This window comes from Podarcis gaigeae (genome assembly GCF_964106915.1).
Source record: "Podarcis gaigeae genome assembly, chromosome: 1".
Lineage (NCBI taxonomy): Eukaryota > Metazoa > Chordata > Lepidosauria > Squamata > Lacertidae > Podarcis > Podarcis gaigeae.
In genome coordinates, this window is record NC_139678.1 from 51,099,102 (window position 1) to 51,112,239 (window position 13,138).

Here is a 13,138-nt window from a genome sequence, read left to right on the forward strand (position 1 = left end):
AGATCCAGTATGGAAACAACTAACTCTCACACTAAATGACGATAAAGCAGTAAGTTTTCTCTCTCCCTCTCTTAAAATAGTGGGTTAGTGACTCTTACTGAGTCATGAAGCCAAAATCCCTGTTTAGTCTGTTGTTGCAAGCCCTGATTAAGAAGCAAAGGTCATTGTTAAGTCTGGTATATATTTTCATATAACAGAGCTCAGTTCTTATTTGAAATGGTCAATTTCTGTTTCTTCCATTACTGCCGCTCTGAGCAAAGGACACTTGGTAAGCAAGGAAAGCTGAAATTGGCTTTCTTTAGTTTGCTGCAAACCACAGCATAATCTCATGCATGTTTACTCAGGTGTAAGTCCCACTGTGTTCAATTAGGATGCTCCCTAGTAGGGATACACAAAACTGTCAAGTTTGCTTCCTCACTGTTTCTAACTTTTCCAATCTTAAGTTTAGCTCCTCATATTTCCGCATCAGTTCACAAAACATTTCTTTTTAAAGTCCTTACAAAAATTTGTTAGCAGTTAATGTGTCTTTCCCCTAATATATACATTTCTGCAAGCATTTCCCCCCAATATAATGCATTTTGCATGTTCTTTTCACTGGTATTTATTTTTGGATTTTATTTTATTTATTGCATAAGATTTATATACCACATGATTGTAGAAAAAAATCTCATAGTGGTTTACAAAGAAGAGAAAAACAATAAAACTATCACTAAAAATGTAGTCCTAATTTAAAACATACAGAAGGTTAAAAGTACAATAAAATAGAAATTAAAACTCCTACAAACTTTCTAAATGTCTGGGTAGACTTGTCTAAATAAGAATGTCTTCAGCAGACAGTGAAGGAATACAGTGAAGGTGTGAAGGCGTCTGCCTGATTTCAATAGGCAGGGAGTTTCAAAGTTTCAGTGCTGCCACACAAAATGATAAAGTTCTTACAGATCTGGTGCCAGTATTATGTGGCACTTGTAAAGGTGGCTGAGTTGGCACATAAATATGTTATTCACACTTTCCCATAGTATATGCATTTTATGTACATTATTTGGACGGAGACTTGCAAAATGTATGAATTTCGAAGGATAGTTGTTTACCAGTTCATACTGTTTCAGGAAATGCAGATTAGGTAGGATCACATAGTGTGGTTATTACTGCAGCCTTATTTCCTTACCTACTTTTCCTTTCCTGGGCTGTTCCTACCTGGTTTTGGCATGCTCATTCAACTTCTCCAAACCTCTTACCAGAAGGAAGCAGGATTCTTGAAAAACATGTCTCCAAAAAGAAGGGAGGGAGAAGAGGCCTGCACACTTTTCTATTTCAGCCTAATGGGGTATTGGCACTGGCGGAGGAAGAGGAGTGCGGGGTGAGCACGGCGCGCCAGCAGCGCGATCCTGGTGGGGTGCCATCGCGGCTGCCCGCCCCCAGCGATGGGCGCCACGCCCCTGCAGGTAGCACGCCATGCCCCCAGGACGCACGCCAACCCCGCCCCGCCTGCTCTCCTCCTCCCGCTGTCAGAGCATGAAGCTCCGCCACTGGGTATTTGTATGTATCATGGACAATTAAGTGAGCAACACCAGTTCTATTATTATTAGGTGGATTCAAATCAATTAAAAGTAGATCAAATTGGTTACATTCAAACATATTTCACATAAGCATCCATCTAGACCAGCGGTTCTCAACCTGTGGGTCCCCAGATGTTGTTGGACTACAACTCCCATCATCCCTGAGGTTTGGCCTTGCTAGCTAGGGGTGATGGGAGTTGTAGTTCAACAACATCTGGGGATCCACAGGTTGAGAAAGGCTGATCTAGACATAATGAGGGCTTATACTGAATCAAAGATTTCTGTACCAATCATCACTGTATCTGCAATGTGAAATGTTGGTGGTCTACTGTTATCATTAGTATCCTTTGTTTATGATAATGATGTGTTTTTTCCTCTTCTCTTTCTTCAATTTTATTTTAACTTTTACTCATTCCTCTCCCTCTCCCTTTAAAAATAAGAAATCAATTTTTAGAAAGTGGATCAAATTCATTGCCTGGAATTAAACTTTCTTCCTGAAAGTAAAGGTATGGGCCATCTCTTTTAGGTAGCCTGATCAGCTGTTTTCAAGGGCAATGGTTCATTTGAAAGAGAACACACCCACCTAACAGAACCAACTCTTCTGCTAGCAACACGGTAGGCTTTTAAGAGGTTTAGGAACACGTTTCTCGAACCGGCATGCATGGACCTTGCGCGCTCACCATTGGCATTGTCTTCTGTCTTGACAGGCATGAGGGGGCTCTGGGGAGCTGAGTCTCCGCTCAGGGAGTAGCTGTGCTCTGCTTGGATGCCAGGAGTAGGAGGGTCCAGATCCATGTCCAGCAAAGGGTTCTTTTCAACCAGCATGGGGTCATCAAAGAAGCTGTTGAAGAGTTCGTTGGAAAAGTCCTCCATGTTCTCGGAGAAGTGGTCGAAGTTCTCAGAGAAATGCTGAGAAAAGGGCAAAAAGAAGAGCATTAAGCATCACCTCCGTAAGGGACTAGAGGGCCTTCTACTGAAACGTATCCCAAGCCAGATGTATCAGGAGTCAAATTATCTGGAAGAGAAGCAGCTATATTCATCCTTTTATTCTTACCGTTTTCATAGCTACAGAAAGCTGTTGTTTTCTTAAAGAACGAACCAGACAATATCCACAAAGATATATCTGCCGTTTATACCTTAATTTAACTAACCCTATTTAATGGACCCATTTCTTCTCGGCACTCATAACAAACCATCTGTACATCTTTTTCAGCAACAAGCTTCATGTTATCAATTACTGTGGATATCAGAATTATTGGTTTGTCACCATTGGCATACACTATTTCAAACTGACAATGACAGTGGGTGGATCTACACACAGGGGGAAAATGCTATAAATAAGTCAGAAATTAGATTGTTATAATTTAAAAATTGCAAATAATTTCCCTCCCTCTCCAGCACCATCTGGTGTTGCATGTTTATAACGCATTCAAAACACTAATTTTTGACTAATGTAGCTGAGTCCAGTGACAGTGGCCGGCGGTTTTCTGTTTGCCGCACCACTTTCCCCAGGAAAACCCACTCTTTAGAGCTGAATCAGAACAAACATCCATCTGTGGAGAACACAATTGACATTTGCTCTGATTCAGCAGTAAAGATTGGTTTTTCCTGGGGAAAAGTGGTGGGACAAACAGAAGCCTGGGTGAGCCCTATGGCAACCAATTTTAGCATAATTTCCCAAATAAGCGGAGGATGAAGCAGCTAATATGAATAGTGGTGCTACTGGATTATTATGAAGTCTGGCCCTCAAAAAAGTATTTCTTTCTTAGGCATATTGTATAAGACATTTCCACTTAGGAAAGGAATAACCAAATAGCTAGGGGAAACTCTAATGTTTCTTGCAGCAAACACAGATAAACATATCTCTTTAAAGACATTTATATGTCCATCTGGAAACCCTGATTGGGAAAGGGTTCCAACATGTGTGTACATGGATGTTAAAAGACATGCATGTATATAATGCCCACATGTTATATGCTTGCTGCAAGAAACACTGGTGTAACACCATTTTTTCCTTCAACATTCTTAGGCTGCATACGCACATACATTTATAATAATAATAATAATAATAATAATAATAATAATTATTATTATTATTATTTTTTATTTATATCCCGCCCTCCCCAGCCAAGGCCGGGCTCAGAGCGGCTTACAAGCAATAATAAAAATAAGATGAATGATTACAACTTAAAAACAAAAATAAAATACAACATTAAAATAATGGAACATTAAAATATTAAAATGTAGCCTCATCGCAGGAGGAGAAGGAAAAGAAAGGAAAAATAAATAAATAAATGAGAGAGAGGGAGGGAGGGAATCAAATTGGCTCCAAGCCAAAGGCCAGGTGGAACAACTCTGTCTTACAGGCCCTGGGGAAAGAAATCAGATCCTGCAGGGCCCCGGTCTCATGAGGCAGAGCGGTCCACCAGACGGGAGGCAGAGTTGAAAAGGCCCTGGCTCTGGTTGAAGCCAATCTAACTTCTTTAGGGCCTGGGACCACTAGGGTGTTGTTATTTATGGACCTTGAGGCTCTCCGTGGGGCATACCAGGAGAGGCGGTCCCGTAGGTACGAGGGTCCTAGGCCGTGAAGGGCTTTAAAGGTCAAAAGCAGCACCTTAAATCTGACCCTGTACTCCACCGGGAGCCAGTGCAGCTTGAAAAGCACTGGGTGAATATGCTCCCATGGCAGAGACCCCGTGAGGAGCCTTTGAAGCACATTTCTTCACCCACCCACCCAGGAACTGTAGTTTACCCCTCACACAACGGCAAACCCCAGCACCCAAAAACTACAGTTCCCAAGTTTCTTTGGCAGGGAAATGTGCTTTACCTGTATGGCGTGTACGCAGTCAGTGGAACACTTCTTACAAAAAGCTTTTCTATTTTTGTTAGTGGTTTTATGAAGTCCCACCAGATTACTGGTATACGTTTCAGCTCTTAACAGATTTCTAACCTGTTTCTACCACAGCTTTCACAGTGACCTCTTGAGTCTTCCTTGCTGGCCCCACCAGCTCCTCAGGGACCAGAAATGCAGTACTGCAGCTAACTCATATTACCCTATGCAGATTGTGCCCTGCAGTCTTCCTACCTGGCTAGGACCAGTTGGGATTCCTTTCTATCTCTATGCTGTAAGCACCGTACAGCTCATATGTTTTCATGGTGTCAAACATTTGAGAGGCTTGCTATGGTGCAGTTTTGCCACAGGTGTCCAAAATCTATCCATCTGTCTAACTAAAGGTGAAAAACTACCCAGAAAGCCCCATGCAAAATTAAAGAGAAGCATCTCCAAATGCTGTACTCTGCAGATATTGTCCCTGAGATAACAAGCCCTCCCGTATGTTCCTCAAACAGCATTACACACCCATGTCCCTCTGGAGTTTACAAGGCCAGATGTTTCTGTCTATCTTTATAAGAAGGAACTTAAGCTAAACAAAAGGAAAGGGCTGTGACATTTTAATATCCTTTAGGATTCCGGACATCTTTTGAGAGTCCTAGAAAAATAGAATAAAGTCACATGATGCCTGTGAATATCTGGCTTGCTCAGAAAGTTTAACTATGACTTAGTAACATTAACATGACCTGGTAACATTAATATGAGTATAGCACTACATTCCAATAAATCCACATTTTATAGTTTAAAAAAATACCCCAGATCTTTCCATATGGCACACTATTGTTTGCTGGCAGGGGACAAAAGGATTCATCAAGCAGTAATCAAGAAGTTACCCTCTTAAGAACCTAGAAAAGGTGTTGGAGCCTGCCATTACAAGTGGCACTTCTTTAGGGTAAAAAAATGCAGAAAGACGCAGAAAGCCAGTAATATTTCCATGATATGAGAGAGCAGCCCCTCTGTCTGCCCTTCTCCGATTTATTCTCCTTTGTTCTGACCAGCCGCATGGCCGTTTGCCAATCTCATCTTACCTACATCCGGCCAAGCTTTTATTGCACCCCATCGCCATATAGGGTCATTACATTCCAATACATTGTAAAGCTCAGAGTGCTGGTCACGAGGTCCAGAGGTACCCTGCAGCATTTACAAACCTCTGCCTCTGGCTTTATGACTCCCACAAAAAGGGGAAAGGATTGCAGGGATGCTTTACATGTTACATTTCCCCTACACAAAAAAGTATCCATATCCTTTCATGCTACATAAAGGTTACTGTGACTCCCCCCCCCCCCCGCTAATGCTGCTGTTGCATACAGATGGATCAAAAACTGACCTGTCCACATTCCTGCTGCTGATGGAAAGGTACAGTCCCCTTTGTGTTGAGACACTTGCCAGACCCAGCCACTAGGAGGCAGTCTGGGGGAGGGGGCAATTTAACTAGACAGGTTGTTATTGTGACCCGAGATGTGTTTTGTGGAGAGTGTTTTTAGCTGGAAATCTAATTACTCCTTACAATGTATCCAGTGTGCTGGTTGTTTTTTTGAAGACATATGATGTTCACCACAACATGATGTTCACCACAATATATTGATCCTGTTGTTTCTTGACAAATACTACTATTTGATATATGATGCATGGAGTAATTAAATTATTGATCATCTTGATTACATATATAGTAGATTGAATGTAAGCATAATTACACATATGTGTGTGTGTGTGTGTGTGTGTGTGAGAGAGAGAGAGAGAGAGAGAGAGAGAGAGAGTGCAGTCATACTCTGATTGAATATTATATAAAATACTTTTCTACTTGGTTTGCAGTTCTGATGCAGAGCATCCATTTATGATTGAAAGATAGCATTTCAAGGTGGGAAGTAAGCACCGTACTTTATATGGTATTCTACACAAAACATCAGAAAGGAAAGATGTGCTCTGTAGTGTGTGGTGCATGGTCTTAAAATTCCACTCTGAGGCACACTGCTTGCTTTTTATTATCCAGACTGGAGAGGAGGGTGGTCATTGTTTGGCCTTCTCTCCCGTGAGGAAATCCCTTGAGCAGGACCTGCCAGCTCAAAAAAACTGAGGGAGGAGTTGAGCTGGGCACCCCGGATACTACAATGTAAGTTCCTGTTTCAATAGCAAGGTGTGTGTTTGTTTTGCTCTGGCATAATATCATTATGTAAATAGAAGCAAGGCAATGAAAAGGCTGCATAGAGACTGCTTAAAGGAACAGATATCAGGTAACTTTTAAAACAATCAGTTCTCAGCCATGTACTGAAAAGAGCAGAGAGTTCTGGAGTGTAGCTGGAAGAGGACTATAGTCAGGTAGATATTCAGATATTCAGGCAGGAAAGAAGCTGCCACTGGGAATTCTATGTGCACACAACTCCAACCCAGCCATTAGCACTGGTGACATTTTTCAAAATGCATACAAAAGGTCTATACATGACAATCACAGCATATGGGGTGGCTAATATAAATCTCAAAAGAAACTACTAGGTGAAAGCAATATTTTAAGATCTTGAAAGCAGGCCTGGATCAAGATATGGAAGTCTGCATGGGACAGAAGAGGAGAAAGACTTTCTGCCCTTGTGAGTCTTCCCTGCAGGTTCAGCCTAGATTGATCAACTCCTTCCTGGGGTGGGGGTGGGGTGGTTGGCTTGCCACACTCCAGCCCTGGCAGTGTCCAATGGAATAACAAGTTCAGGGGCGGTTGAAGCGATGTGAGCCATTTAGCTTCCCAGCACCAGGAGAGGAGGAGATGGAGCCTTCACCCAGGCCATTGCACAACATGGAGCCTTGTGGGACAGAAGGGATTGGCCCAGCTGGCTAAAATGGAGATAACTGTGCCAGGAGTGCACCAAGGATGCTGCAGAGGTGAGCCAGAGGAGGGAAAGGAGAAGCACCAGGGTTTAAATGACTTGATGGACCTTCCCTCTCTAGGATTCTTTCCCCCATTGGCATATTATCCTGATCCTTTTGCAAGTGCAAATGCTTCCTCATCAGTGATTGCCCCTTTTATCTCTGGACAAGTACTCATTTACCAGCTTAGCACTAACCATGGTGTGCCTCAGAATGGGTTTTTCAGAGGTAAGTGCTTTCTGCACTTAAGGTAGTTTATGCACTGGGATAAGGGATAATTATGGTCATTACCAAAGACTGTATGAGGCACAGACACCCTTAAAGAAGAAAGCACTCCCAGATCACTCCAGATTTGGAAAATGCTATTTAATTTCAAGGCAAGGCAACAGATTCAGGGGTGAATCATAGTTCATATATTCAGCAGGGTGAATCAAAGGTTGAAGAGAGTTGAAAGATGGTCAGCAACGCCCCCTGACAAGATCAGAGACTCTTGACTTGCCCTTCTGCTAAGGCCCATGTTTGGTGGCTGGAGTTTGCACTTCCATACAAAAATACTGTGACCTGTCCACGACCCCTTTTTAAAGCCACGCAGGCTGGTGGCCATCTCCACATCTTATGCCACTGATTTCCATGAATTAATTATGTGTTGTTTGAAGAAGTACTTTTCGTCTGTTCTGAATTTCACTCTATACCATCAAGTTCTAGTATGAGGAGGAGGCAAAAAGCGCCTCTCCCTCTTCACACCATACAAAATGTTAAAAACCTCCCTCATGTCCTCCCCAAACCCCTGGCAGACAGCAATGGGGATGGATGGAGCAAAAAGCAACACCAATGTCACATCCAGAATTCTGCCACTTGCTCCAGCCAGTGAGGGAGATGAAAGGGCAGGAAAACCATGAATTTCTGTTGCACTAGCTCCAGCCAGCAGCAGCAGCACCAGCAGCAGCAGAGACCTGGATTAGGTCTGTTGCAGCTAGCTAGACTGGTTTAGGATCCTGTGCATACTGAATCCTCAAACCAGGATGCTTGTCTTCCCATCCATGCTCCTACATGAGTTACGTGACCAGTGTGAGCTCACAGAACACAAAAGGCCTGCCTTTTGGGGCACCATGTAAGACTGCAGCCCCTAAAAGAACACTTTCTTCGGGGTGAGATCTCAGTGCAAAATTGCAAGAGATCATGGTGCCCAAAATGGCCACCATGCTCTTGCAGGAAAAGAATGGGACATCCTGTTTTTTCCAGCACTTGTGGGGTATGGGATCCAGCAGACTCTTGGCCCGGTGAGCCTTGCCCCACCCTCTCCTCCCCGCCTCCCAAAACCTCAATTTTGAGGGTATGCACCAACTACCTCCCATGGGGAAGCCACCAGTGGTATCTTCTGCCTGTGTGTAGATTAGGTAGTACAGTGCCAGATCATCGATCTAGCAAAGCCCAGCACATGTATCTCCTCAACAGAAACCTCTGCCATCACAGCATTGCTCTTAGTTGTGGTGTTTTCCTAAACTAAAAAGCCCCAAATAATTTAGACTTCCCTTTTAGGGAAGGTGGTTCAGCAGTGTTTCCTACTATATATTTCAGTTCCTACAAGAAAGTTTCCAGATTAAATATAAATGATACTGGATGGGATATATATCTTCTTTCAAAGAAGGAAGTTACATTTGTTTGTGTTGTATCCTAGTGGCTCTGCCATGATTGCTTCTTATGTGAGTGTCAGGAGACTAAACTGAGAAGCTCTCTCTTCCTATATAACCTATGACTAAATGCTTCATGAAACAATCACTTTATGTCATCTAGGGTGTGCTGCAGAGATAACATCAATCAAGCACTGACTGGAGTCCAATATAGCATAATGGAGAACATTATGGATTACGTAAAGCCTTTAAGAAAGGGGTGGGGAACCTGGTGCTCTCCAGATGTGCTCCCACCATCCCTGATCATTGGCCATGCTTGGAGGGGCCAGTGGAAGCTGGAGTCCAACAGCATCTGGAGGGTCACAGATCCCACATCCCTGCTTAAAGACTTTTGCCTGTTCTCTTTTGCACTTAGGAAAACCATGGAATGAATTAATATAACTAGGAAGAGGGCTTAAGGCAGACACTCATGTAGATCTTGGGCTGAAGTTCTGCAGCCTCCTCCAGATCCAGATTCTAGCTTGTTTTCAAAACCATATAAACATCCTTACAAACTGTTCACTGAGTGATTTAAAAGCGAATGAAGACGGCTTTTGCAGCAAGCGACAAGTGGCAAGAGTGAACCTCGCTGTGGCTTCTGTGAACTTGCCTTCAGGCAAAGCCACCAGTTTGAGGCAAGCCAGTTGGGAAAGGGACCAACATCGTTTTGTAGGGAAAGCTGCTTCCCAATGCGGCCTGAAGTTAAAAGCACCAAGTCCATATTTAGTGCTCCATTATCTGCTTCTCTCTTTCACCCCTGTGTGTGTGTTCTCTCTCTCCCTCCTCCCCTCCCCTCCCCTCCCCCACCCCTCATATTTCACAGCCAAGAAATAGCACAAGATGTGTTTCCAAAGCGTTACCAATGAACAGTCAGGATGGGGGCAGCCAAGGTTCACTGAGACCCATAGTGGGGCTGCGCCGATTTCCTGACACAAGCCAAAGTCTCAGGCCGCTCTTAACTGCTCCACTCTTTCCCATGAGCTTGGAGATGGGGAAGATATACCGTACCTCCTGATCTCATACTTAGGCATCATTCTCCAAAGGCAGGCAATCTTTTAACTTTGTAAGAAAATCTGCTCCTGCTTAAGCCATCTCATTCCTGAAGCAAGCATGTGAGGCTGTCAGTCATTGGCTGCGGTACGACACTCTCCCAGTGACAGACGCATGATAGGCCAAGTCTTCCAAACATATTTTCACCACATGTTCTCATCACCACAAGATGAGCTAAGGCTGCCTGAGTGACACGGCCCAAGCCTTTGTGAATCTCCATTGTAAGGCTGGCCTTACCATGAGGCAGGGTGAGGCAAGCACCTCAAGAAGCGGGTGCTGGGGGCAGAAGCAACAGCCCTACCCCACCCCTATGGCAGTTCCTCATGAGCCATTTCCCTCTGCTGAATGTCAGAGCTATATGTGCCTGTCATGCATCACCTCAACCACCCTCAAGTGGTACTAACCCACTGCCAGAGCTGAAGTAAAATTCAACTTACAGCCCTGTCAGCTTCCGTACATGGAAGCCATGCAAGGGTGATGATGGTGCTATCTTGTCTTCTGCCTCAGGGAGCAAAATGTCTCGGGCTGGTTCTGCTCCTTTGCCTTCTGAGCATAAAAGTTTGTGTCAGAGGTTAAGCCAGGAGTGTTTGCTTTGTGCCTTTCAGATGTGGGTGAACTATAGCAGCACACACCCCATAACTTTAAAGCCCACCCCCACTCCCGAACTGTAATTTGTTAAGGGCATTGGGAATAGGTGACTTGTCAACGGTACACTACAGTTCTCCAAATTCTTGGCGTGGAGGAATGTGCTTTAAACATAAGTGTGTATGCAGCCTACAACTCCCAGCATCCTTGACTGCAGGCTGTGCTGGCTGGGGCTGCTGGGAGCTGGAGTCCAACAACATGAGAAAGACCCCACTTCGACCACCCCTGAGTTAAGCTGAAAATATACAAATGTGAACTCATCTCTGTTGCTTGGGCAACCCCTTTCCTTTGAGAAACCCGAATTCTTCATTTCTTTTCCTCAGGGTTGTACCGTTTTTTCACCTTAAAGGAAAAAATCCAGGAAAGAGTCTTACCACCACTGCTTCAGATTCAAATAAGTTCTCCCCATCCTGACCTTTCTACACTAAAACTCACTCCAAAAAGAAGCCAGCAAAAGGCCAGTCCCACTGGACTAAAGCCCAAATCCAGGAGACGAAGGCTGCTTGAAAACCAGAGGTTCTCCTCATGCTGGCCAACTGTGCCAAACCGGGAGGGGATTCTTCTAAGTTTTCTCTTTTACTTTTTATTATTAAATAAATATATATTTTTCCTTCTCTGCCTGCCAAGATAAATCTCCAATTCCAGCTGTGACATCTGCATTTCCCTTCTCTGCTTTCAATAAGGAATGAGCAGCCCCCCCTCACCTTACACGCCAGCTTCACAGCTGAGGTTTCTTTTACACTCCAAAAAAGAAGAAGCTGCATGCCTCCATCCATTCTTTGCTCCCTTAATAAAAAATTGTGGTGAATGTTAGTGCTCGTGAAACTGACAGCCTGACAGTGTTAACAAGAGACAGGCAGCATGTGGGTCTTGCAACCTGGTTAACACACCTCCAACCTGATCCTCACGATTACTGTAAGCCTGTTCCCACATTTCTACCCTTCCTGTCCTCTCTTTGTTCTTAGCCCATGAATATTTCACTTTAGGACGTCCATGCTTTCCGCCATCCAATGGCTACTTCACACGTGTTTTTAGCATGAACAGAGCCTAGGACTTGCCGATCAGATGGTTGGCGGTTAAAATCCCCGTGATGGGGTGAGCTCCCGTTGCTCGGTCCCTACTCCTGCCAACCTAGCAGTTCGAAAGCACGTCAAAGTGCAAGTAGATAAATAGGTACCGCTCCGGTGGGAAGGTAAACAGCGTTTCCGTGCGCTGCTCTGGTTCGCCAGAAGCGGCTTAGTCATGCTGGCCACATGACCCGGAAGCTGTACGCCGGCTCCCTCGGGCAATAAAGCGAGATGAGCGCCACAACCCCAGAGTCGGTCACGACTGGACCTAATGGTCAGGGGGTCCCTTTACCTTTACCTTTATAATCAGATAGACAAACCTGTCTTTTTGAGAACACATGAGCATTAACTGAAAACAAGTACACATGCCAAGGGACCCAGAGACAGCCCAGTATATTTTGCTGCCTGAGATGAAGGACAAGATGGCGCACCCTCCTCATTTCATGGACAGAGGCTGAGTGGAATGGCAGTTGAACTCAACACTAAGTGACAAGATGGCACCTTCCACTGCACCTGAGACACCAAGTCTAGGGGAGCTGGGTCAGCTCATATGGCATACACAGCTCTGTCTTTCAACAGAAGGAAACAGCTGGAGGTTCAGGAGGAGGCGCCAGAGAGTTGCCACTGCTCTCCCCCAGCATCTCCTGCATGAGGTGGTCACCTTGTTCTGCTTAATGGTAGGGCAGGCTCTACAAAGACCCAGTAATCTGACTCTTATGATGACTTAATTCTGACTTCATGTGAAACCATGGCTTGTGCTAACCATTGTTTAGGACCCAAACTACTATCTGAGCTTCCAAAGGTACAAAAAGCAAGCCATGGTTTTAGAGCTGCTTCTATTTTCTATCCTCTCAGCACTCAGCTTCATAAATTCACTCCCCGCTACATGAAGACCAGCTTCCCAAGGTGGTGCGATAGCTGAAACTAATGAAACCATCAGTTGAGATACCCTACTCACCGTTAGACAAACCACAATCTGCAAACTCACTTCAAGCTATGATGTCTGTGCTTCCTGGCTAATCACATACCAAGAGATGACATCATGACAAAGAATAGTTAAGCTTCTTCAAGCAGACATGAGACTGTGAAACAGCCCTGAGAAAATAAAGTAGGTATTTCGCTTTTACAAACATGAACAAGGTGTTTAGTGTTATGATACAAACTATGTCCAACGAGAGCACCAAGTGAGCTTCCTTGAGCTGGTGCCAGATTAGATGCAAACCCACTATGTGTACTTCACACTAAATTCTCATGCTAAGGAAAAATTAAGCAACCATCACTGAAAAACACTTATAAGGAAAACAGACTACATTTCTATTTAAAAAGATGCAGTTGGAGGTTATGGATCACGAAGTGTAACCTCATACACTTTGGTCCTGAATGATATTTTCGAGGCCTGTGGATTGT

The 13,138-nt window shown here is 44.2% G+C and overlaps 1 protein-coding gene across 2 annotated transcripts in view; it reads right to left on the minus strand.

The window, feature by feature from the left end:
- The window catches only part of CREB3L1 (cAMP responsive element binding protein 3 like 1), a 79,961-nt gene that overhangs the window by 33,304 nt on the left and 33,519 nt on the right, over positions 1-13,138 (minus strand). For both annotated transcript variants that reach the window (XR_014567270.1, XM_083751476.1), the window contains exon 2: positions 2,237-2,465. Coding sequence is in view for 1 of the 2 variants with exons in the window: in XM_083751476.1 (XP_083607602.1) it covers positions 2,237-2,465 (229 nt within the window). In the remaining variant the exon portion in view is untranslated. The remainder of the gene's footprint in view (positions 1-2,236; positions 2,466-13,138) is intronic.